This window comes from Anarhichas minor, unplaced genomic scaffold (genome assembly GCF_050575085.1).
Source record: "Anarhichas minor isolate MPS153535 unplaced genomic scaffold, ASM5057508v1 ptg000017l, whole genome shotgun sequence".
Classification (NCBI taxonomy): Eukaryota; Metazoa; Chordata; class Actinopteri; order Perciformes; family Anarhichadidae; genus Anarhichas; species Anarhichas minor.
Genome location: NW_027466463.1, coordinates 6029619 through 6054340, shown reverse-complemented (window position 1 = coordinate 6054340; position 24722 = coordinate 6029619). Strand labels below are relative to the sequence as shown.

The following is a 24722-nucleotide window of genomic DNA, read 5'->3' as shown; positions in this document are numbered from 1 at the left end:
TTCAGTCATTACATTAGTTAATGAAATCAAACTCTTAGCAAGTGTGGGAGTAAAATAGAATTTCCTTTTTATTTGAATATAGCAGATACACTTGACATTATTCTGTGACATAGGGAGGAACAAAAAGGAACATGCGGAACCTGTCAAGCCTCGCTGTCTCCTGTCGGATTGTTGTTCCGGGCGGAACGCAAGGCTATCATTGACGCACAAAGATCGCCTCTGTCACATCGGTCACCTGAACGCAACTGCCGTAGTAATATTTGGTTTGGCCTCGGCCGAGCGACGGACATAGTTTCCCTTGACTGTAATGTAACTGCAGTGAACACGTAGGATGGACGGAGATGTTTCTGGTCAGTATAAACTGTCACACACACACACACATTTGTTTGGCTAGGCCGCAAAGCAGCCCGCGCGCGGGAATGGCATTGCTAACTTATAAGATTTAACAGTTTTTTTTATAGATAACTCTCTACATGACTCATTTAAATTCCACGTGGACTGGCACACATTTGCTCGCCGGTGGATACCGGTAGCTAGATTAATGTCACTACGTACGTGAAGTGGCAGTTTCGTGCTATCCCTAGAATATAACGCTAGGCTGTGCTATCTGAGCTAATGCTAGCTAAAGTAGCTGCAGGACACTCAGTATTAACGCCTAACGTGAAGTGTCTCTGCTGGTTTCAGATAAACTGTGACAATCCCTAAACAAATATTTAACCATGCGGGGTGATTCTTAACATATTTTCAGTGTGTGAGTGCCACTGGTTATGTTGCATATCATGTCATGTAATATGATGTAAATCTTAACGTCAGATCCCGGAATTGAAAGGAGACACATCTGCCTCAAGATATGAGACCTGGGTTTTGTTTGATTTCCCATAGAACACTGCAGTCCTTATTTTAACTCAAACATTACCCGAAACCACAGTTTTTCCGTCAGATTATGGATGTATGATCGGTGCATTAAAGGCTGGTAAGTCAAACAAGATCAGCCTTGGTTGGCTCCAATAAAGAACCAAGATGCTCGACGCTAGCTTCACAGTTTTGTACCGTAATTTCCATTTCTTGCATTATCTCTTTCTCTAAACTCTGGATAAACGGGTTATGCTTCTGAACATCAAAGTTAACCGTTATGCAAATCTAGTTAAGGTGTGGATTTGTGCCTCTGGTGTAAATTATATTACTGTCCCGAGAAGTCTGTTTAATGGGCTGATTCACTTAAACAAGAACTTGATTCTCTCCCTTCTCTGACACGGAGTCTTTTTATGCAGATAGTTTAGCTTTTATTGACATGGTCTGAAACTTAACCCAATAAAACTGGAGTTGAAGGGAATTTATTTTGTGGGTGCTCCAAGCAATGAAACATTCCATGTATTTCCAGAAATAGCATGGAGAACTCATGCTATCTTGTATACAAAAGTATATTCTCAATATACAAAATACATCTTGATGTAATGTGAGAGTGGTGCTATGTCAACTTTGTTTCCCGTTTGCAGGTCCCTCCCTCCCCCTCTCCTCGCTGCGTCTCCTCATCCCACCCATCCGGCTGGTCTCCGCAGCCATCTGGCAGACGGTGGAGCAGAAGATCGTGTTGGACTATGGGCTGCTGGAGGAGTTCGTCTACATGGTCACGGAGGTGGTTCCTCAACTCCTCTCCACGAGGCAGCGGGCCGAACTCATTTTGGGTCTCAGAGCGCGGGTGAGGAGGAGGATGACGTTGACATTGCCCGTTAGATCGGTATATTCTTATCTATATATATATATAATATATCACTTGTTCATTATATTGCTGCTGTCCTCTGATTGTAGCTGATCCTGGAGCTGTGTCGCTCCGAGGACACTGCTGAGCTCCATATTATTCAGCCACATCTGGACCGGATGCAGAACCTCAGTTCTCTGTGGAATGTGGAGGTGAGTCTGAACCTGTAGTCAAATATCTGGAGGTGGTGATTGCTTTTTTGTGGTTTGGGTTTTCTATTTGTTTAAGTCACTGTAGTTTTGGCAGTAATGATCTGTAGTCCTGAAGTTCTTGTGTTTTATTTCTGCCTTTTCAAACTTTCTTTTTTTTTTTTTTTTGCAGTCAGATAATGCAGAACAAGAACAATCCGACTCACAATTCATGGGCCTTGTCCAAAATCTGCTGAGAGATCCTGAGGAGAGAAGAAACTTCTTCCAGGTAATGTTTTGGTGATTCACCTTTCTTTAGGGGTTGATGAGGTTTTCATCTTACAGGGAAAACACTTTTTCTGTTTTATGGTGCACTCCTGTTTGCCCAGTATTTGGGCCGCTCAGATATTTGACATGTAGGAATTCCTTTTGTGTTCCAGGATGTTTTCCCAGGAGATTTTGGCCCCACATACGACAAAGCTATCCAGACTCTGATGTGGCTGTTTCTGTCCAGACTCGAAAAGCTTCTTCCCACCCAAACTCTCCAACAGGTAGGCTTCCATATCAATTCAAAAATACGATAGCATTTTCTATTTCTGTGCTTTATATTCCAATACATTAAAACGTTTAGAAATTGCAGTGCTGTTGCCTCACTCTCGTTTTCGTCTTTTCCAGATTGCGTCTCTGCTCAGCGACGCCTCCTCTGTTCTGAACGAATGCATGGAGACGTTTGCTCAACCTCAGGAGCTCAAAGCCCTGCTGGACACTCAGAAAGACCTCGGCCAGTTAGAGGACATTGGTGAGCTGTTCACAGATTGGTGTCGACACTCGATGTAACGCTTTGTTTGCTTCAGAAACGAAACACTATTTCACAGTAACATACCTCAAATAAACTATTCTTCATTCAGCAAAGGTGTTTGTGTCAGTAGCAGCTTTTGTATGTAATCTGTTAAAATGACACACTCGATAACTTGAATCTCCTCTTTTCAGATTCTTTCATCGTGGACAGTGGCATCTTGTCAGCCCTGTGTCTCCCTCCTGTGGAAAGAGTTGTGATCGTCAATGACCAGACAGAAACAGATGCAGAGAGCGGACTCATGTACACTGTGTGCACAGAGATGGAGGTGGAATCCGAGAACAAAGAGGTGTACGCGGAGGAAACTGGGAACTCTGCAGCGAGCGTGCAAACCCAGTGGGGTGGTGTCGGCAGCGGCGTGAAAGCAGAAATGGACGCCGTGGTGGTCACGGACCCCGTCGAAGGCGCCGAGGCCAGCGAGAGCGAAATGGCCGACGACCACAACTACGACCAATCGGGGACGCTGATGATCGGGGAGGATGGCCAGGTGACTGTGCTCGACGGTGCCGAGAAGAAGCCGAACAGGCGCGGGAGGAAAAAGAAACGGCCCGACGACGAAGACTTCCAAGTGCAAGGTGGAGCGAGGGGCAGGCAGGAAGACCCAGATTTCGACGTCGCATGGGAAAGACCGGTGCGAAAGAACCGCGGGCTCAAGATGAAACGCTACCTGTCACAGTGGAGGAGAGCGGGAAAGACGCAGGGCAGCAACGCTACCAACAGCAGCCCCAAAAAGTCTGCCGCATCCCAAGCCCCGACCAAAAGCAACGACTTGGACGATAGAACGTGCAAGGTGTGCGGCACGGTGGTGAGCCGGGCCAAGTTCCTGGAGCGGCACATGAACCGACACTCGGAGGAGCTTCCTTTTTCTTGTCCCACGTGTAAAAGGTTTTACAAGAGCTTGCGTTACTTGCAGCAGCACAAATGTCCGAATCAGACGAAGGCAAAGCCCGGCAGGAAGGCAAAGGAACAAGAGACTGCAGCAGATGAGGGCAAACAGTCATCCGGCGGGATTCCCGGCGAGGCGACTGTTGAGGGGCAGACCGACGCGGACCAGGACCCTGATTGCGCGACCTCCGCAGATGGGCCTTCCAAAGAATTGGAAGAGAAAAGCCCCTACGGGAACAAAAGCGTGCTCGAAGGTCCGTTCTACTGTCCGCACTGCAGCGTCGAGTTCAAGTGCAAACAGACTTTCAGGTTCCACCTGAGAAACATCTGCTACAACGAGCAGCAGGTGGATCCGGAGCAGCCGGAGGACGTGAAGCATTGTTTCAGGTGCGACGAATGCGACAAGGCGTTCAAGTACAAGTCGACGCTGGAATCCCACAAGCAGACGCACAACCCGCTGTACTGCGAGGTGTGCATGAAGCTGGTGCGCGACCCGGAGGCGCTGGCGATGCACAAGGAGTCGCACACGCCGTTTCAGTGCAACCGGTGCGAGGAGAACTTCCCCGTGTTCAAGGCCCTTCACAAGCACTACATCGACTCTCACAACCCCGTCGAGCCGTTCACCTGCACCCACTGCCTGACCACCTTCGCCAGCTTGAAGCGCTTCATCAGACACGAGTGGAAGCACACCGGCTACCAGCCGTTCCAGTGCCCCCACTGCACCAAGAGGTTCCGGTCGTACTCCGACCTCGTGGAGCACCAGAAAAAGCACACAAAAGCATATCCCTTCCTCTGCTGGGAGTGCGGCAAGAAGTTCCGGCACGGCGTCACGCTGACGAGACACGTGGAGCGCGTGCACCAGTCCGGCGAGCCCGTGTCGGACAAACCCGTGCCGACCTTCACCTGCGCCCAGTGCGGAAAGACCTTCACGTCCCGGAGGTGCCTTCTGAAGCACGACAACTTCCACCACAAAGGGCTGCGTTTCCCGTGCGAGTTCTGCGGCAAGGGCTTCTTCGGCAAGGACGCTTTGGTGAGGCACACCCTGATTCACACGGGCGAGCGGCCGTTCAAGTGCGACGACTGCGACAAGTCCTTCAGGTCCGCCGCGGAGCTAAAGATACACCGGAGGTACCATACGGGGGAGCGGCCTTTCAAGTGCAACGTCTGTGAAAAGGGTTTCGTCCAGTCCTGCTTTCTCACCTTGCACATGCGCACCCACACAGGAGAGAGACCGTATGTTTGCACAGTGTGCAGCAAGGGCTTCTCCAGCTTGCATGGCTTGAAACGACACAGGAGGCTCGTTCACGCGTAGTTAATGTTAGCGGGGTACTAATTCGCACAGGGTTGTTCTGTTTGACGGTCTCTTAGTGAAGGAGGTCAGACGTTGCTCGAGGACACTTTCGGCCGTGCGGATGTTGGCTGAGAATGGCGAATTAAAAGCAGGTGTTTCACTAGAAGGACGTTTTCCTCAACAGCTGCGTTGATGTCACAGCGTGTATTGTTGGGAACTGTGTAATTGTATAGTGCATTATAAAAAAATAACAAAAAAATGTCACTTTGTATTTTTTACAGAAGGTTTGCTGTAGCTCTACATAAGATTTGTATGTATAAACGATATAATCCTTGATTCCTTTGGGAATAGACTTCTTTTCTTGAATAAATTGGACATTTGATTCCAAGTGGCATTGGATTTGCTCAGTCGTGACTTTATTCATGTGATTTTAAGGCCATTGAGTTGCTTTCAGTGTTTGGGGGTTTTGACAAATTCAGGCTTGATTTGATGCATGGAGGAAGCATTCAAAAACATGTTTCTACAGTATATGCTAACTGCTAAATGGATACTGTTTAACATGAAATATAATGGGATGGGGTCTAGTAATGCAACCATATATTATTAATGTATTCATGCATATGAATGTTGTTGAAATTGTGGTTAGTAAATGGCATATCTACAATTGTCAACCACTAGATGGCCCTTAATTGGTTTGGGCTATCAGGAACAGTGGAAGGACTGCAACTGCCTGGTCAGCAATCTACCAGAACCACAGGTTTTTACAGCCTTCAGGCCTTTTTCCTACTCGACACATTTTGACACGCCACAGTCGTAAAATAATACAATTGTTGGTGGCTCATTTTCCATTGAGCTCCTTCAGTTTCGTGTCCCTGGTATTGTTCATTGCTAACTGGGACTCTTCTGTAGTACGGAGCCATCGTTCATGTTATCGGCAACGCCTGTGCTTTTCTTACTCGGGTGCAGTTTTCAGAGAAAAAGCCCAATTTTCTGCAAAACGTCACTCATATACTAGATGTATATATGCAAGACAGGCTATTATTGAAGAAAAATGTCCATTCTGTGGCTGGTTTCAGATGAGTTTTACTCACTGCGCAGTGGAGACAGAAGTTCACAACAAAGCTGTAGAATTCTCTGACCAGAGAGAGTTCTGGTCTGGATTATATACAGGATTACAGGAAATAACAGACAAAAGGTGTGGATCGGGCTAAGCTTCTCAGGAAGGACAAAGGACATTGAAACTATCTGTACCCAAGATGTGTATTTGTCTTCAGTCCAGGGAGTGAGTTGGATCTGAGAACCCAACTCACAGGTCTGTAGTAGTGGGTTTGCATGGGCTCAGTACAGGTCTGTTTTACAAAAGGTGATGGTTACATTAAGGTGTGACCTGTTACAGGGGTTTGTTCATTTAAATGTAAAGTAGTTTCTGCCTGCACAGAGGTTACAGACAGAACTGGCATGAATACAAAGGCAATATAAAAGAATACAGTTATCACAGTTTAAAGATGTATAACAGTTTCTTCTACACTATCAGAGTAAAGTCAATCTATTCAACTAAACATGGCATCATTTTCGAAACACCTTTTTATAAATTAATTTCATTCAACCATTTTGCAGATTTGCGAAGAACAATCTGTATATCAATCTGTATATTTGTTATATATATAAAACGTTATCACAAAACTATACTATATATCAGCTCAAACATTCAATTGATTGCTACTCATTTCATTCAATGCTGCCATTACCTTGATAATCAGGGCACATGAATGGTGCTGGAAAGTTAGATTGCACCACCAAATGCATGCATGTCTAAATTAAATGTGTCCATCTGTATATATTGAAGTCACGCTAAAAAAAAAAACAATTTCACCCCAGATGGGACTCGAACCCACAATCCCTGGCTTAGGAGGCCAGTGCCTTATCCATTAGGCCACTGGGGCTGTATACCAATGACCGCTGTACTGTCCAACTAAGTACAATACACTATGTCAGCCTCATACTCATAGTTTTAACTACTAAATTAAACTGGTTACATCTAGTGTATGTTCGCGTGACTCATGGTGATATGCCACGTCACTAAGCACCAAAAGCTCCCTTTCTTTTTTAAAAACGCTGGCAAATCAAACTTCTCATGCAACTCGGTCCCAGTAACACTTACCAAATCATCTCTGTATTAAGCATGACCACAAACTGGGGTCTACAGGAAACGTGAATCCAATCATCGATAACGGCGACTGAAGTTCACTGAATAAAACTCTGCTTTGATCAGTGCTTGTCTCAAAAGCATTGATATACCTTCACTATATGTTAAACACATTAATTAAGATAATGTTTAAATTATTTCACCGTTAAATATCTGCTCAAATAACGTTACGTTAACGGAGTGCACTGAAAACTCCCTGTCCAGGCAGGAGCAGCCTCCGTTGTTTTCCTGCTCTCTGCCCAGCAGACTCTGGAGGAATGGTCGCGTTAGCCGGTTAGCTCTTCAGGCAGCAGCTGTAGGATTTACGTTATTTGGCTTTCGGTTGTTCTGTTACAATAATGAATTTACTACCGACTAATCCTCATGGAAATGGGCTCCTTTATGCTGGATTTAACCAGGATAATGGTGAGAAGTGGCGTTTATTTTTCAAATGGAAATTGGCAGCGTTGTTGATGCTAAGCTAACGTTGCTAAGCGGATGTCTTCCCAGAGCATAAATTAAGCATAACCTTATACAACAATAGCTTTACATTTTCTGTAATTGTAATAGTCGAACAAATAATGCTGATGTGTGGTAGTCACTGCAAGAAAACAGTTACGTTCACCAAAAGTACCGAACGTTAAGTTAATGTTAGCTTTAGCTTTAACTACGTCAGCTAACGTAACGTTAGCTTTCTTGTTTCAGCCAACAGATAAGTCAGCTAACGTTAACCAAATGCTATTAAAGTAACATGACAATGGTTATTAAGTTAGACATGAACGTGTGGTTACAGTTTAGGTACTCTGATAACTGTGTATATTAAGTTACTGATGTAGCTAGCCGAATGTCCACAACGGCATAACTTACGTTAAGTCAGCGATAACGTTAGCTAGCTAGAAAACAGCTCGCGAAGCTAAGTTTGATAGGTATTACCGCGTTATTGGGCTAATGTCATGTTTGCTACTGCCCAGTAATTTTCTTAGATTGACAGTTTTCAGACGTAAATATAATTTCCATAGTACACTCTCTTTTCTCCCCACCCACCTACATTTGCACAGGCCGTAGATTTCAAACATTCGTCTTAAGTTGGTTTAACTTAACGTACATTTAATGGTATTAACGTTCATGAACGGTGCCAACTAACGTTACGTTAGCTTTGTCATATCTAGGGGGTAGTTTAAACGTCATGAAGGTGACGTTAACGTGACCAAAGACTCCATATGGTCCACTGAAGAACTAGCGTTAGCTTTGGCACCAACATCACTGTCGTCACATGTCAACATACGGTGTGCCAGTTGTACATGAATTCCATTAGAGGCGTATCATCTCCGGGCCGTGTGTCTACTCTGTATCTGTTGAAGGCTGCTCTGACATTACAATCGTTTTTGCGTGATGTAATCTTCAGTGTGTGTGAACGACTTCTGATAGCTGGCACCTCTGTCTGTCTCCACAGGGTGCTTTGCCTGTGGAATGGAGAACGGGTTCCGTGTTTACAACACAGATCCTCTCAAGGAGAAGGAGAAACAAGGTAATGAGCTCTGTGGACATTCACGTTCATGCCTACATACAAGTTCACTGAGCAGTCTGTGCAGTGCGCCTCGCTATTTCAACTGCCTCGGTCTGATCAGGGTTCTTTGCCAAAATATAACTCAAACCAACCAATTCTGCTGCACAGAGGAACAGAGTATTTTTGACAGAATTGAAACTTCTTAAACATGGAGGGATATAAGAGGAACTTCCCCCCCACACACACACACGAAGATGTGAATCAGCACATGACCTGCTCCAGAGTTTCTTTTGTACCTCGTAGGATTGAGCTGATCATGGAATGATTCACAGGGCGTGTGAACTGTTTTTGCTGGGCTCATCCAGCTCTTTAACGGCAGTCTTTACAGCTTGTAGCAGCTCCATTTCCTGCTGATGTCATGTGTGCTGGACATGCAGGGAGGGAGAGGGGGCTGAGCCATTAGATATGAACAAACCGTGGTGATAAGAAGCAGTGAGCGGCCTTCTTTTCTTACACTAACAGCTTGGTATTGTTGTTCACCACCAATGATGTTGCCTTTCAGAGTTCCTGGAGGGTGGGGTCGGCCACGTGGAGATGCTGTTCAGGTGTAACTATTTAGCTCTAGTGGGAGGAGGAAAGAAGCCAAAGTACCCAACCAACAAAGGTATGTTTTGTCTACCGAAGTTAGCAATGTTGATTGATCATTTTTATTATCCCCTAACATCAGCAGTCGTCTTTATACTGGACGTAAGCCAGGCTTTTGTTCTGAGAAATGACGGAGTGGATTCCATTTTTCCATCAGTATCTGTATGGACCGTGTAAGGTCCTAAATGTAACTTACAAAAGTCAGAGGCAGTTTCTCTTTCCTGCAGTGATGTTAGTTTAATAAAAAAAAAAATTGTATGTCATTACAAGCTGGCAGGAGACATCACCCACCTACAATCTAAATATGGGATTGTTGGGACAGTGGATTGCGCTGCAGGAGACCTGCACCGTCACACCTGTAGCAAACACTGTCATTCCTGCTGGCTACGGTAGAATGGAAGGTCCTAGTGGGAGGCAGTTAGTAAGATATAACCTAAAGTCTTTAAACCCACACAGCTGTTTTCACCATTAGACCTCTGCTCAGGTCCAAGGTGGGCTGGAGCTTTGATGGGAATCTATTAGGTCACAAATCTTCATCTGCCAATAAGAATGATAAAGTTGTAGTTTGTCCCACCACAACAGGTTCAACAACACAGTCCTAAGCAGAGGTCTAATGAGCCAGTTTAACACCTGTGTGGGTGTTCAGAGGCTTTCAGTGAATGAATCATTGCTGCTCATCCAGGTCCAGGCAGTGTTCATTTATTGAAGTATATCATCAGGAATTATTATTCTACACTGCCAGGAAGTACTGAAACAATGTGATACAATGGCACCTATCTATAGGTCATACACTTTTAATAATTGATAAGTACGATACTGATCAATTGAATATTATTCATGTGGCTGTTTGTTTTGTGTGTGCTCTAGTGATGATCTGGGATGACCTGAAGAAGAAGACAGTAATTGAGATTGAGTTCTCAACAGAAGTCAAAGCGGTGAAGCTTCGGCGTGACAGGTAAAAAAAAACAACATTTTTGACAGTTGCAAAATAAGTGTTGTGTAATAATGCATGAGTGGGTGGATGGGAGGTTCCTTCGGGTTTAGATATCTTCTGTGTCAACAGGCATCCAAAACTCTCAAGTTAATCCTAGAGCAGTGCTGTGGTAATGAGACGGGGACGCGCTATGATGCAGTGGCTGCAGCCATACTAGCATTGTGCTTGCTGTGAATTGATTGATTCATTGTCAGTCTCTGGATTTGAACACTGGACGTGTGAGATTAGTATGAAGCTTGTGGATGCTGGTTTAGTAGAGTCTTTGACATTTGCTTTAAATCGCAGTTGGTTCTCCCTTTGTTCTCAGGATTGTGGTGGTCCTGGACTCGATGATCAAAGTCTTCACCTTTACCCACAACCCCCATCAGCTGCATGTGTTTGAGACCTGCTATAACCCCAAAGGTCTGTCTACTGCTGTGCTCCATACTTACCCTCTTGAGCCACACACACTCTTTAGGGGATTTGGTCGAGCATCTTTAAACCCAACCGGGCATTGTTTAAACACCTCTGGTTTCCCCTCAGGTTAAAACAGTTTGCTCTGTCAGCGCTGTTGTTAGCGAGTTGACTATAAATGTGCCACGTCTTTAGCAAAGCGCTGCAACAATAAAAATACAAAATGTTCATGTGCACATTATAACCAACCCCCCCTCCCTCCCCTGTTTTCCTCAGGTCTGTGCGTGCTGTGTCCCAACAGCAACAACTCCCTGTTGGCGTTCCCCGGGACTCATTCGGGCCACGTGCAGATAGTGGACCTGGCCAACACGGAGAAGCCCCCAGTCGATATCCCCGCCCACGAGGGGGCGCTGTGCTGCATTGCTCTCAATCTGCAGGGCACGAGGATAGCTACGGCGTCGGAGAAAGTGAGCCGGGAATGGAATGTTTTTTTCGGCTGTTGTGTCGTTTGTTTCTGTCGCCGCCGCCCCGTGACTGATCCATGTTGTGTTTCTGCAGGGGACCCTCATTAGAATTTTCGACACATCCGCGGGTCAGCTCATACAGGAGCTCAGACGAGGCTCTCAGGCAGCTAGCATCTATTGGTGAGCGTCGTGCACCAACACTGTTCACATCTTTACGACAGAAACCGTGGCCTAGTTAAGCCATAGACCACTAGCGTTGTTAAGTCACACACTGCTCTGCTACTCACACTGCGGTGTGAAATTCACGACATTGTTTGTTTTCATAGAACGTGTGTTCAGGTCTTTTATAATATAGGTGAGCGGTGAACTGGTTCTCATTATTTCCATCTGCTCGGTCTTTCGCAGCATTAATTTCAACCAGGACGCGTCCCTCATCTGCGTGTCCAGTGACCACGGCACAGTGCACATCTTTGCTGCAGAGGACCCGAAAAGGAACAAACAGTCGAGGTTAGTCTCAACTGAATTATTTTAAATATTTATTTTATTGTTTTCCACACGTGATGTCAAATCTAGTCTGCTGCATGATAATGATTCTCAGTCGTCTAACCCTGTGTTCTTCTCTCTCTGTCTGCCTGCAGTTTGGCATCAGCCAGCTTTCTTCCCAAATACTTCAGCTCCAAGTGGAGCTTCTCCAAGTTCCAGGTCCCGTCGGGCTCTCCCTGTGTCTGTGCCTTCGGGACGGAGCCCAATGCCGTCATCGGTGAGTTCAGTTTGGAGTGTGAAGCTTTTCAGGATACAATTCTCAAACCTGTGTAATGCTTGTTGTGGACGGTCCCTGAGAACATCACAAGAAATGCAATCCTACAGGTTGCAAACAAACCCTTGAGTGACTTCAACGTATTCAGATGAGAAAATTACCCAATTAGATATATTGACTCTCTCATAAATTTTTTATTTATTTATTTATTTTTTTAGTTTTGCCCTAACCAACCAGTAGCGAGCGACGCATGTCTTTTTCGGTCGTCACAAAAGCTCTCGTAGCGGTTAGTTGGATGTTTATCGCTCCAATCGAATGCAGATGCAGCCATCAATGTGCACAACGTCCATACCGTTCACACCCACCCAAAAACACGACTGAACTTATTCCACTGGACAATTGTTTGTGTGTCTGGCCTGTGTTTGCTCACTCTCGTTTCTCTCCTCCTCCACTCTGCAGCCATTTGTGCTGACGGCAGCTACTACAAGTTCCTCTTCAACCAGAAAGGGGAGTGTGCCAGAGATGTGTACGCCCAGTTCCTGGAGATGACCGATGAGAAGATATGACCTGTGATCCACCTGGAGACTTGACACAGCCTGTTTTTTTTGTTTGTTTTGTTTGTTTTGTTTTTTTACATTTTTTATTATTTTTGAGGAGAGGTCCCACACTACACTTCTCCTTATCTTGACAGACTCTGTAAAGAGCATCAGATGACGGGAGCAGAGACTTAATCAACGGATGGAAGTACCAAAAGGACGCAGACTTCTGTCTCTCACAGACTCCTGAGGATGGTCTCTGAACAGAGGGACTCGGCTTGTCCCCCAAACCAAACACCAGAGAGAAGAGCGAAAGTTCTTTCTTTGAATGGACAACGTGCCGCTTTTTAAGACGTCTTCCGAGGAATTTACAAAGGCTGGTTATTTTTAATCACACGGATGATTCTGATAGTTAGACGGATTGAAACTATTGAGATTTTTGTCGACTAACACCACCTAACCGAACCATAGGGAGTGCCTCGAGACTGGAGAGAAACTGTATGTGTGCACATATTATTGTTGTCATATGCGTGTGTTTGTGTATATACCAATGTACCATATTAGGTGTTCGCAGAGCAGAATCCGAATGGTCCTGCGCTGTGAAGCCTCACCATAGTATTACTAGATTTTCTTATATTCACTGTATAAACACAACGCGCCAGACTGAACTTCTAATTCAAAACAACTGTACAGAATAGTAGCAGGAAAAAAATGAACACGTATTTTTGTTTGCCTCGTCCTTTTTTTCATACATTGTGCAATATGTTTTCCCTAATTGCTTTTTTGTTAAGAGCTTGTGAAAGTTGACTGTTTGTTGTTTTTACCTGAACTAAAAAAAAAAGCTTAAAGAAATCGTTTGACACTTATTGGGAGATGATTAACTTTGTTGCTGAGAGTTGGATGAGAACATTGACACAGCGCTGTACGCTGAATATGAAGCTGCAACCAGAAGCTGGTTATGTTAGCTTAGCATAAAGACTGGAAGCAGCTCGTCTGGCTCTGTCTGTCGCTAACAAAGGATATACTAACCGGCACCTCTAAATCTTACTTACTGTCTTTTTTGGTTAATCCTGAAAAGTTGTGGTACTACAGCGATTATAAGCCAGTTGTTTGTTTGGCTGTAGAGCAGTGACATCCTAAAGTTTAGTTTTCACACTGTTTTTTTAAAGGAGATGTGTGTTAATTGGACAGAGCCAGGCTAACCCCATGTTTCCGGTCTTTATGCTAAGCTAACCGACTGCTAGCTTTAGCTTCATATTTAGAGTGCTATTGATCTTCCCATGCAGCTCAGCAAGAACGCCAACGAGCTCATTTCCCAAAGTGTCTCTCTATTTCTTTAAGAGTTTGTGAAAGTGTTTCATCTTAAATCATCAAAACCTGATCTATTGGCTGAGATCCAACTGTGAAAATCAGAATATTTTTGAACTTGGTTGAAGACCTTCATGTTTAATGTTGATCCATTATTAAATCTCCTATATGGTGATTGGTTGCTTCTCGTTGGCCAGTGTGGCTCTCCAGTCACAGCGATATTTGTTTAAATCCTGACAACGCGTGTTCCCACTTGTGTCCGTGTATCTCCGTAAAGTGCTTGACCACGCCCCCTAACGGCGTTGATAAAATCAAACGATGCTAATCAGGGACTCTGAAGTGCTTTGTTGAAGCCTGTGGCCATAAACAGGAGATCCGCTCAGTGTGGATCCACCACAATGGAACTGTGTTAATGTAGAATCACTTTTCTTTCCATTTGTCACGTTGATTGACAGATTTGTTGGTGATTCGGTGCAAAAAACACATTTGGTTTGTGTTGCTTTCGGCATCAGATTGTACAATTGCCACTTGATGGTTACCGACCACAGTGGTAATGCTGCACAAACTGAAAAGCCAACTTGTGTCTGACACACTCGGAATGATTGTAAAAACCTGCGTTTAAATTTGTGAATAAAATTTAACATCTGCTTTTACAGTTAACCTTCATGGTCCGTGTTGTGCCTGTTGTACTTAAAGGGCCCCATAAACACATTCACAGGGTCCGACAGTCCAACTGAGCTTAAATGGCTTTATGTTTGTCTGCTACAGCAACATGTCTGCTCTGTAAACCAATTGTTCTCATTTGAGAAACCAAGAGGAAATGAAATTTTAAATATATATTTAGATTGTTTGGCTTTGAGACAAGTCTTTTTTTTTTCCTTTTTACAATACAAAAATATTTATTTTTAAAAAACTGACATTCATTTTAACAACAAAAATGGATGACTAAGTGATTTTAGTTTAAGTCATATATTTTCCATTTCTGCCACTGTGAGGTAATGAGTAACCTAGTTGTAACTCCAGCGCAGTGAGTACATGTAATTGGTTTGATTATTTGCCCCTTACCACGGACCCGAGCCAATAAACTAAATAGCACAACGTACACGGACCGTACAGTCCCCGGTTAGTGCCACAAATGATGGTTAACCTTAAATATCGCCTGACACAACACATGATTATAAGTTTCAGTTTCAACGGCTCTCTGAGTTTCAGCAGTTTTGTCAAATTTAGCTTATTCTTGCCCTGTTGTTGGCTTTTTAAAAATACAATTTCTTAGAACCTATTGCTCTAAATCTAGATTGTATTGACCCAGTAGGTGAAATGCTGAGCTCTATTTCTTTGGAAATGGAAGTCAGATAGCTCCATTTTTGGTCTCCACCCACTCCTGAGGGAAATATCTGGCTCTTTAGCTGCTAAATGCTCCACTGTGTTCACCAGGCAGTCTCTATCTGTGTCTGTCTGCTGTTTGCTGCTGAGCAGGTAGTGTACACTGGCTTTTTACAGCTTCTTACAGTTTTTTCACTGAATAGTTGTGAGCCGGAGAGCAAAAACAACGAGCTGAAACTTGAAAATTTGACTTTAATGGACATATCTGATTTCAAGACTGGCAAGTAACTGGATAAACAACTTAAAAGCATATAGCACTTTTAAATTCTACATTATATATTCAGTCTTTCTGGGTTTTTTCCCCATTATACAGGTGATGTGTTAGGGAATGACTACAGTAATAGAGTGGGGATCTCCCATTGGCAGAGAGTGCTGGTATGACACTGCAGTCATCTGCTCAGAGTCAGCAGCATCATACAATATTGTCATTATTTGTCTTTACACTTGAATTGTAGTTCCTGTTCACTTTGAGGATGTTTTTTTTTTACTAAGTTGCTGTACGATTTATTATTTTGATAATAAATAACAATTCATATCCATGTGTTTGGCATTTTGTTGAACAAAGCTAGGAAAGCAATGTTTCAGTCAAGGTTCATCCGACACGGGCAGCTGTAGTGATCACCTAAGAATCCCGCTAACAGGGATTCCTCAGCAGACACCCCTCCACCAACCACACTTTTTGGTCAGCTATTGCCACAGTGAAGGCCGAATGCCTCAAATCTAGAAAGCACACCTTGTCAATGTCTCATTTGCCGTGTCCCACAGGTCATCTGAAGCTACACCGAGCAGCCACGTTAGTTACAGGGTGTTAACTTTTGTTCTTTTGGGAACATTTTGATGTTTGAGCCGTCAGTAATTATCTGTAAGTAACTACAAAAATGATTCCTTATATACTGGTTTGTCCACTCAATCATTGTTTAGCTCCATTATACTAAAATCAACTTTAGCCTCAGGAAACAGCCATTGGGGAACATTATTATATTTATTCCCATCCTTGTTCTTGTCCTGATGTGTGTATTTGGATCGTTTTACTGCACTGCTGATCCTCAGTGGTCACCTGCACTTAGTGGTTTTTACATGAGCAAACGAAATCACATGGAAGGGAAGTATAAGACAAATTAAAAAAAAATAAGGCCATTGCAAAAGACAAAATCAACTGTTTTATATTGATAAACTGCTTGAGGACTGTAGTGGCGTTCCACTAAATGTGTCGTGAATTGTGAGGGCTGTGATTTCCATGTGCTGTATCTTCACAGCTGACCTTGGGAATAAAATGTTTTCTGCTCATATTTTGCTCTTGCAGGGTTCAGAAGGGAATGCCGAGTGACAGAATGTCATCATAAACAAGGGCACACGATAGAAAGAGCTGGTAAATAAAATAAAAAAGCTCCTCCATGAACCCAAGTATCAACTTTCTTACTCGAAGAGATTTGCGCTATAAACACTTAATATCCTCCAGGGGAATGTCTTCCGGGCAAAAAAAAAAAAAGAAGCTGTATTGTTTTTTGTTTTTAGCATTTCCGTCTCAAAAACAATCCTTTTTCAAATTTGTCCTTCAAAATGTTCCTTCCTCCAAAGTTTATTTTTTGTGAGGTAAAAAGGCTGAAAATCAAAGTTCAAATACAGCCTGGTTTATTTAATGACACTGTTAAAACATAGAAGACACCTCAGCATACACTCTTAGTCAGTGGTGAACGTTAAGACATTTTTTAACTCAGGCGTTACACTTTGAAGCCAAACATATACTTATTATCTTATCACACCGGAGAGCAGAAGTTTAAAACTGGTGCATTTTTAGTACATTTCAAAATTTGTATTCATTGCAAGCAAATGAGCAAACAAGAGAAGTCTCATAACGACTGCAAAGAAGTAGAGGGTCTGACTTTAAATCTATATTCATGGAGATGGATGTATAGAAATGTACAAACATTATCATACTCTTTTTACTCTTTATTCATTTCTGCATATTTGACCTGACAACATGTTGAGATATAGGTCTATTTATAGACTACGAGTCTTCATATTATGGTACCAGTATGATCTTGACAAGTTGAAGAAAAGAGTCAGAATTAGCAAAATCCCTCTGAGCCTGGATCATAAGAAAGAAGATTAGAAAATCTGTATCAGTTTAATCCCCAAAGAAAAGTTGAGAGAAAAACTGCACCCTGAGGTTGGCGTTGATCTTTTTTTAAATATTTAGTTTATTTGATATTTAATTTTATGACTAATGTCAATAACAGTATTTGACCAGCAGATGTCGCCACCACACTACGCTCGGGGTCTTCTTCGATATCTCCAGGGGTCCTTCATGGGACTTCTTTTCCATACATCCATGGGCTGATGCAGGAAACAAGCAGCAGTTTAATGGCCATATAATGTTGGCTAGAAGTGGTCTGAATTAGACATAATTTACGAGACAATAGCAAGTTTCATTGTTCCTGCTGTCAGGTACATTCAGTTTAACAACAAATATACATTTGAGTCCCTGCTAAACAACCCTGTGTGAATATTGGAGTGTCTGTAATAATGAAAACCTCTGGTCTCAACCAAACTGTATCCAGTCATATATTTAACACTCCCAAACTGTGTAAAGTTAGTTGGAGTTAAGATGATATGTTAAAATAGCAGAAGTTGTGCCTTCAAAATAAAACCATAAATAAGTGGCGGGCAGAGCTACTCAAAGGTTGCTGGCTGCACAGGGCGTTTCAGAAATGTATGGCAAAATATACAAAACTTGTGAACACCCGGTGGGGAATTCCAAACAAGTACAAAGACAGATAATTCAATTGGACAACCATAATTAATAAAAGCTTTACTTTGAAAGTTACTATCGGAAGTCGTGTACACGATGATATTCACTTGACGCTCGCGCCTCCGTCTCGTGCTGTCCAGCGCTCTTTCCTCATTAAGTCCACAGTGAATGTCTGCCTCCCACCTGCGGTACGCTGTCTACAACAGGTGAGAACGCTCCTCTCTTTACAAACCTGTTTATTCGGGGGGAAAAGCTGACTGAGCCGACCTCAATTTATACAGATAACCCGCGTGACAGATGGAAATACTTGTGTTTTTGGACTTTGCGTGGCAGCCGGGAGTCGGAACACCTTGACAGTTGGGAGTGACAAGTTAGCAAACGAGGAGAGGCTAAATGTTACATGTTCGGTGGATTTACGAGCAGCAGAGGACGGAGCTTCATGAATGTGTGCAAACAGAAGAGAAGGGCGATACCGGCTTAGCTTCATCGTTATTCCGAAGAGTTCAGGGGAAACTACCCCGGAGCTGTCAAACACTAGAAATTGTTGTTAGTTGACTTGTAAGCTAACAGTAGAAATGTAGCATTAATCTTTGATAACTTTTAACGACGCATTCAAGTTTTCTAGTAAATTCGGCATATACAAAATACCCCAAACAGAACTTTATTTTTTTTTTAATTGCAACTTTTAGCAACACTCCTCGTTACCAACACTCGGTGCTTTCTGTGTGCTTTTCATGATGAAGATGAAACAGTTAGAAAGCATGAGGTGTTACTGAGATGTTACTACACATTGGTGGATTTGATGCATGCCGAATTTACAAACAATAGTAATGATTTATTACAAGTCTATAAACTTGTCATGATTGATGTTTACATTTACTGGAAAGCAGGGTGGGATTAAACTGTCAGAGTTAGGAATGGGATTGGGTTTGAAGTTGTTACAAGGATATTTGTGCTCCAAAACATACTATTGAGCGTTTTTAATGGATACCTAAAATACTATCTTTAAGAATACAAATGTCCATAACAATAAATTGAGATTCCTTATTAAATCATTTTCACTTTATTGATTATGTTTTCAGACAGAACATGAGACTTTATCATGGGCTTTCTTACATATGTGACACCCATCCCTCAGGATTCCATGAACATGTCACCCACTGTGACAAACATCTAGCCACTGCTGTGTGCGATGACATTTAGGCTAACAAGCCCATTTGTGGACTCCTTGTTTACATTGTGGCTCCTGGCTCTGCGGCCCTTTACTGCCTGGCGAGGTGCCCGGCTAGTTTTAGATCGTGTGTCAGTGCAAAGACATGCTTTGCCATCTGCTGTTGGGCTCCACTGCTGCACGATCACCTGGCAGAGGAGGAGGAATAACGGAGCTATTCTTCTAACAGCCCTAAATAGGCAACAAGGCGCGATCGTCCATCGTGTTTTTGACTTGTAAAGCCGGCTGCTGAAACATATTGTTTACTGTTGGGACGTCAAGGAGATTAAAAATGCTTCTGAACAAATTCCTAGTCCTAATTGTGGTCTTGCACACATAATGGACTCTAATGTTGTAATTGGAGGCTGTGTGTTTGATGTTGCCTCAGAGTAGGAACAGGGGGACTGTTTTTACACTCAACTACATTTTTCCTGTTTATTTTGTTTCTTCACTTAAGTGGTTTCAACTTCAGGCTGATTGGTTTTGTTTTGAAGCAGCGGTCAGCTTGGCCTCAACTTCCTTCTTGGGGAATAAATGACAGAAAGTTTTTCCAAAAAACGTAAGCTGGCAGAACACCAGACACGGTTTTGTCTGAAGTAATGCTTCCTTAAAGTCCCTTAAAGGAATGTTGATGGACGGGGACCTCACTCCTTCACGGGAAGAGTACCAGATAAGCTGCAGCCTTCTGAGGGACCGGGCTTCCTGGATCTGAGAAAACAGATAAAAGTTGGGTCAGGTTAAAGTCACATGTCGTATCCTTTTTCTTTTGTGCCTAATCCTGATTCAGTCATCTATCAAAAACGGTCTTGTTGATTGTTATTAAGGCATTGAATGGGGCAACTGGCACAAGCAGCGCAGCGACGATTAGCCGATCGACAGAAAATGGATTGTTTTTCATTGAAATAAAATAGCTGGTTCCAGTTTCTCAAACAAAATCATTTTTTTTCAATGTCTTCATGTTTTAGAATGTAACTGGCTTTGTCTACGACACCTGAAAAGTTTTGGTCTTTGCAAACAGAAATGATGTTTATTTGCGTCTAAAGCAGGGAAATGAGATCCGATCACTTAAGACGCATGTTAAAGCCAGGTGTAAATGGGGACCAGGAGGCCCCTCTTTTCATGGAATGCATCTCTGACATTATCGTAGCCTCAAAGTGATTTCTCTCTGTGTCTTCCAGCCTTGCAGTGTAATGGCTGGTTGGACGGCTGCTGCCTCCAGGTCGACAGAGACGGATTATGAGCGTACACTCAGTCCTGCAGGCAACTAAATCTCTACTAGTCCTGCTGTGACTCCAGATCCAAGACCACCGCCAAACAGCCGGCACCCAGAGGAGACGATGGACCCGAACCCCAACGATGAGAGGAAACGGATCTCCTGGACCAGTTCACCCGAGGCTCCTTCACTCTAGATGCCGCTAACGTCACCTCATGGCCGGGATTCAGCAGCTACCTGCTAACTCGCTGACAGATGTTTGCTGAAACCGTTCGCCTGAAGGAGCATTGAAAAGAGAAAAAAGAAAACAGTGTGCCTGTGGTTCGGCCTGTAATCATGGGGAAAGAACAGGATCTGCTGGTGGCGGTGAAGACTGGAGATCTTCTGCTGGTGCACAAGCTTCTCTCCAAAGTCAAGTGCAACAAAACCAGTGAGTATGGAGCTACCAGAGGCGAGGGGGGTACATGGTTGTGTGTGTGACTACTAAGTGATTTATCTGGGAGTGTACTTGTTTCCACGGTGAAATGGAACTTAGATAGCAGAGGGGGACGTCACTTCTCAACTGAGGGCAAGTTTCTTTGCAACAATCACAATATCGGGTTCAGCTGTCGACCACATAACCCCCCCCCCCCCTCCAGGAGTGAGGTCAGGGACAGTTTGGAGCTAAGTGGAATCAAACTGCGGCGCAACACAAGCTAATCTCCTGAACGCAGACCCCTGCAGCTCACGCGTCTCGTTGCGTGGGTTATAGCGGCCTTTCCTTTGCTCTGCAGACGTCCTTATCTGCGTAGATTCCGAGTCGGATGTCAAGCGAGCTCTTTACAGTAACATTGTTGCAAACGACAGGGTTCTGCCTGATCCAGGCCTGGGGGAAAGTTGAGGCCACGCGGGCTGTGAAGTTGAAGTCTCTCTTTGTGGCGTTATCTGTTTTTTTTTTTTCTGGGCTTTCATCAGCGTGGCTGGCTGCTCAGTGACAAGCTCCGGGAACAAAGCTGTGGCTGTCAGGAGAAAGCCTGTTACACACTTTGAACGCTACACAGACGGCGAGCGCCGCTTGGCAGAGAATATTTAAAAGTAATATTATCTGCTTTTGTACGGCTGTGTGCTTCTGTTTGTTAAAAAAACCAACGGCTGTCAAACTGGCTGGGAAAATGCGTCGGGGTAAAGCGAATGAGTAATGTTTTTAAGCTACCATCGAGGTGCCCTTGAGCAAGGCACGGCCATCTGTTTTGGAAGAGCTGGTCGGTAGTGATACAAATACCCAGCTGTAAATAACATTAAGTAAGTAAATTAACAGATGAATGCTTAAATATATGCAAAAATAGATACTTTAATCAAATGAAAGAACAAAAGCAAGCGAAAAATAATAATAATAAACCTCGAAAAGGCTTAATTTTCATAAGCAAAGAACCAGATTAATTACTGTATTCATTTCAGAACGCATTTGTATATTAATTCTTCTATTAATTTACTGCCATATTTATTATTGATGATTAAGTCATTTTTGTCCTCCATAGACAAACATGTGTCCCTGTGTTAAGTGAAGCAATGTGTTCGCGTGCTCCGTTGACTTTCTTGAGCTCGTTAAAAGTTGGACCTTCACCAGGCAAACACAGCAGCTGACCACATGGCGTGACGGAAAACGGCCGAGCTGTGTACTTAATGCCTTCACGGCTCCACCTTTGTATAGCACCTGCACACCGACAGCATCAGACAATGATTTTGGCTCAAATCTGACGGACAGAAGATGTCGTGTGCCCGTGTATCTCTTAATCTCCCTCCGTCATACCGACTCCCACACTGCTTTCAACACCGCTGATCCTCGAGGAACCCTCGCCGAACTCTGTCAGCGGCGCAGTCGTTTGTCACTTCAGTCTCGGCCTGCGGTGTCCGACAGCGGAGCGGCAGATGCTGCAGCTGGCGGTGAGGGCTCTGCACACGACCTTCGCTGTCTCACATTTACGGATCGGCATTGTCAATACGGGCTGATTGATTGGTTAGTAGTGACCTGCTTTGAAAGCCACTCCAAAAATAGCCTTGTATGAAATTTATTTGAGTTACTTATTTATTTGACCTCTGACCCTTGAATGGTTCTCATTAACTCCAAGTATAATTGAATACAAATTATTTTTACACTTACTAATGCAAAAATAGTCATTCTGAGGCTGGTGTGAATAGTGAATAGTCATTATTTTTAACACCAAAAACAGTGTGGCATGAAGTGAAAGTTTTCCTGCTGGTGGTGCTAACTGGAGAGTCGGGGGGGGGGGGGGGTCAGGGTCACATGCATGCCTGTCATCCATCCAGTAGCTGATGAGATAATTCCGTGTGGATATAAACATACGAGTTTGACCGTGTTTTTGTTTCACACTTTGTCCCAAAAGCAACAGTGTTATCTTGACGATTGATTTACTTTGGACCATGATTTTCATGGTCCCCAGATAAAGAATTGTGGTGCTTTTGGGGCTCCCATGACTCTTACTCTCACCCAACTATCTATCTGACCAACTACCACTAACAACATTTCAAAATGATGAATTATACTTCACACATTCATTCTCCACTGAGGACGAACCCATCGAGCATTCCTATTGCACTTTGAAAGCAAGATATTTGCTAATCTAATTGAAAGTTAACTGAAGACTTTCATGCTCCCTGTTGGATATATCCTTTTAATTGTATTAATCCCAGTCCCCCTCCTGACCCACAGGACAAACTTAACAGTTCATGACCACAATCCGTAAGACTCTAAGAACAGCAAAACGTTCAGTGTGTTGTTTGTTCTAACACATTTCTATAGTAAGGTAGAGCAAGCAGTACAGTCTCAAGTGGTGTGTACTCTATTTGGGATTTATATGTTCGGAACACAAAAGTGACACAATGCATGTGGTCTGTGACCTCCTTGAGAGCTTGAGTGACATTCTGAAAACAAACACAACTTCCACACAAGTGAAAGCCTCTGGAGAGGTCAGGTGCTCTTTAAGCTGTTATGGTGGTGTCAGGCTGACATGCTGGACATTCCCAAACCTCCAGACTAAGCCTGGGGCCGGGGCTGGGTGCAGATGGAGGAGGGAGGCACCTCAACATGGATTGAACTCTGTAGCTGGAGGGGGGGGGGGGGGGCTTGGTCAAGGAGTGACCAAGCCTGTGGTGGACGGACAAAAACACTGTGTGTGTGTGCGTGTGCGTGTGCGTGCGTGTGTGCGTGCGTGCGTGCGGGTTGTTGAAGTGTGAAAGTGACATAATACCACACACAACAGGACCTCACATATAGCAACACCATTGGGGCGAATCGATCGTACAGTATTTATTCAGAGCACAGGAAATGGAGCAACATCCGACATGTGTCTGGTTTGTGCTGCGAGCTGCTTCCTGTTCCTTCCTTTTGTTTATTTGTCCAGAATCTCAGATGGCTTAAAATATTTCTCACAGTGTGGTGTGGGAGAGGTGAGGTAGTTCTGCCTTTCTTTTAATTTCTACTTATTTGGGGAATAATTGAATACTCTGATAATTGATACTCTGATACATTTATTGCAGCATGTTCTGTAATCTATTGATCGGAGAGCCTCCTGAGTTGTGTTACGGTAGAAGGTAACGTCTGCTGATTTACACTGGAGTGTTTAAAGTAATAGAACTGTTAATATTATGTTGTACGTGGACTTTTTCCCCAGCATTTGTTGATAAATATTTGTGAACAAATCTGCCTGACATGAACTCTTCACAAAACCAATTGATCTCCAGAGATTCTCCTGCATCACTCCTCTCTAACATACAGTCAAATATCACAGTTTGGCAGCAACAGTAAGAAACAATAAGAAACAATACATGCAGCTCAGCACTAGTTCTGAGGCTACTGTTAGTGGGAGCCTTTACACTTTAAACATCTGTGTTTCTCCGACACTGCTGGCCCCAGCTTTTTTTTTTTTTGCTGATCACTTGAGATCCGAACATCCGATGCATAATATCCTTTATCCAAATAATTATATTTAAAAATGACCAAGTTCTAGAAAGTATATCGTCAAAATGTGTCTTAAAACTGGATAAAAAGTCAATTTATGACAGCTTTGCTGATTTTCCAGGTTTTGTATTTTAGGAATTTACATGTCTTGGAGTTTTTGACGGTTGGACAGAAGTTCTTACCTTGTGCTCTCTGAATTTGTCATACAAAGCCATTGCTTATTAATCCATTATCGTTACATTTCCATATCTTTACAATTCTACAAATGAAGTGGTTATGCAAACGCATGTTCAAAAGGGCCTTTTAACTCCTGAGCTTAGTTCCTGGGGCTCCTTAGTTCCTGCAAATAATTCGTAAAAAAAACAGCTAAGTTGTTCAAATCAGGGGTTTTCTGACAAGTCTGACAACATGGAACCCCCCTCAGACAAAATCAAGACCTTGTCTCCCCCCCCCCCCCACCCCCCCCACCTAACGGTAAAGCTTGGGCAGTGTCCT

The 24722-nt window shown here is 43.5% G+C and overlaps 3 protein-coding genes and 1 non-coding gene across 4 annotated transcripts in view; 3 read left to right on the top strand and 1 right to left on the bottom strand.

The window, feature by feature from the left end:
• Nucleotides 1–121: 121 nt before the first annotated feature.
• LOC142951511 (uncharacterized) lies at nt 122–5318 on the top strand. Its single transcript, XM_076093094.1, has 7 exons — nt 122–350; nt 1497–1699; nt 1810–1911; nt 2081–2176; nt 2328–2438; nt 2563–2686; nt 2878–5318. Exons 1-7 carry the CDS (start codon nt 332–334, stop codon nt 4938–4940), a joined length of 2718 nt encoding a protein of 905 aa, XP_075949209.1. The 5' UTR covers nt 122–331; the 3' UTR covers nt 4941–5318.
• A 1471-nt stretch (nt 5319–6789) lies between these two features.
• Nucleotides 6790–6862, bottom strand: trnar-ccu (transfer RNA arginine (anticodon CCU)). The gene has a single exon. It is a non-coding gene; the product is annotated as a tRNA-Arg (tRNA).
• Nucleotides 6863–7342: 480 nt separating this feature from the next.
• Nucleotides 7343–14368, top strand: wdr45b (WD repeat domain 45B). The gene is made up of 10 exons (XM_076093096.1): nt 7343–7530; nt 8558–8632; nt 9174–9275; nt 10124–10211; nt 10558–10652; nt 10920–11110; nt 11202–11287; nt 11513–11614; nt 11746–11867; nt 12324–14368. The coding sequence occupies exons 1-10, from the start codon at nt 7464–7466 to the stop codon at nt 12428–12430; spliced, it is 1035 nt and encodes a 344-aa protein (XP_075949211.1). The 5' UTR covers nt 7343–7463; the 3' UTR covers nt 12431–14368.
• Nucleotides 14369–14515: 147 nt separating this feature from the next.
• Nucleotides 14516–24722, top strand: part of LOC142951510 (CASK interacting protein 2) — a 57825-nt gene continuing 47618 nt past the window's right edge. Inside the window, exons 1-2 of the mRNA XM_076093093.1 lie at nt 14516–19782; nt 20235–20699. Coding sequence (XP_075949208.1) covers nt 20606–20699 — 94 coding nt within the window. The 5' untranslated portion in view covers nt 14516–19782; nt 20235–20605. The remainder of the gene's footprint in view (nt 19783–20234; nt 20700–24722) is intronic.

Excerpts from the sequence above, each read along its gene's own strand:
- LOC142951511 (XM_076093094.1), top strand. Across the intron at positions 2,177-2,327 it reads AGAGAAGAAACTTCTTCCAG|GATGTTTTCCCAGGAGATTT; the intron begins GTAATGTTTTGG and ends TTTGTGTTCCAG. Across the intron at positions 2,687-2,877 it reads CGGCCAGTTAGAGGACATTG|ATTCTTTCATCGTGGACAGT; the intron begins GTGAGCTGTTCA and ends TCCTCTTTTCAG.
- wdr45b (XM_076093096.1), top strand. The coding sequence starts at position 7,464 with ATGAATTTACTACCGACTAATCCTCATGGAAATGGGCTCCTTTATGCT. Across the intron at positions 11,615-11,745 it reads AAAAGGAACAAACAGTCGAG|TTTGGCATCAGCCAGCTTTC; the intron begins GTTAGTCTCAAC and ends GTCTGCCTGCAG. Across the intron at positions 11,868-12,323 it reads GGAGCCCAATGCCGTCATCG|CCATTTGTGCTGACGGCAGC; the intron begins GTGAGTTCAGTT and ends TCCACTCTGCAG.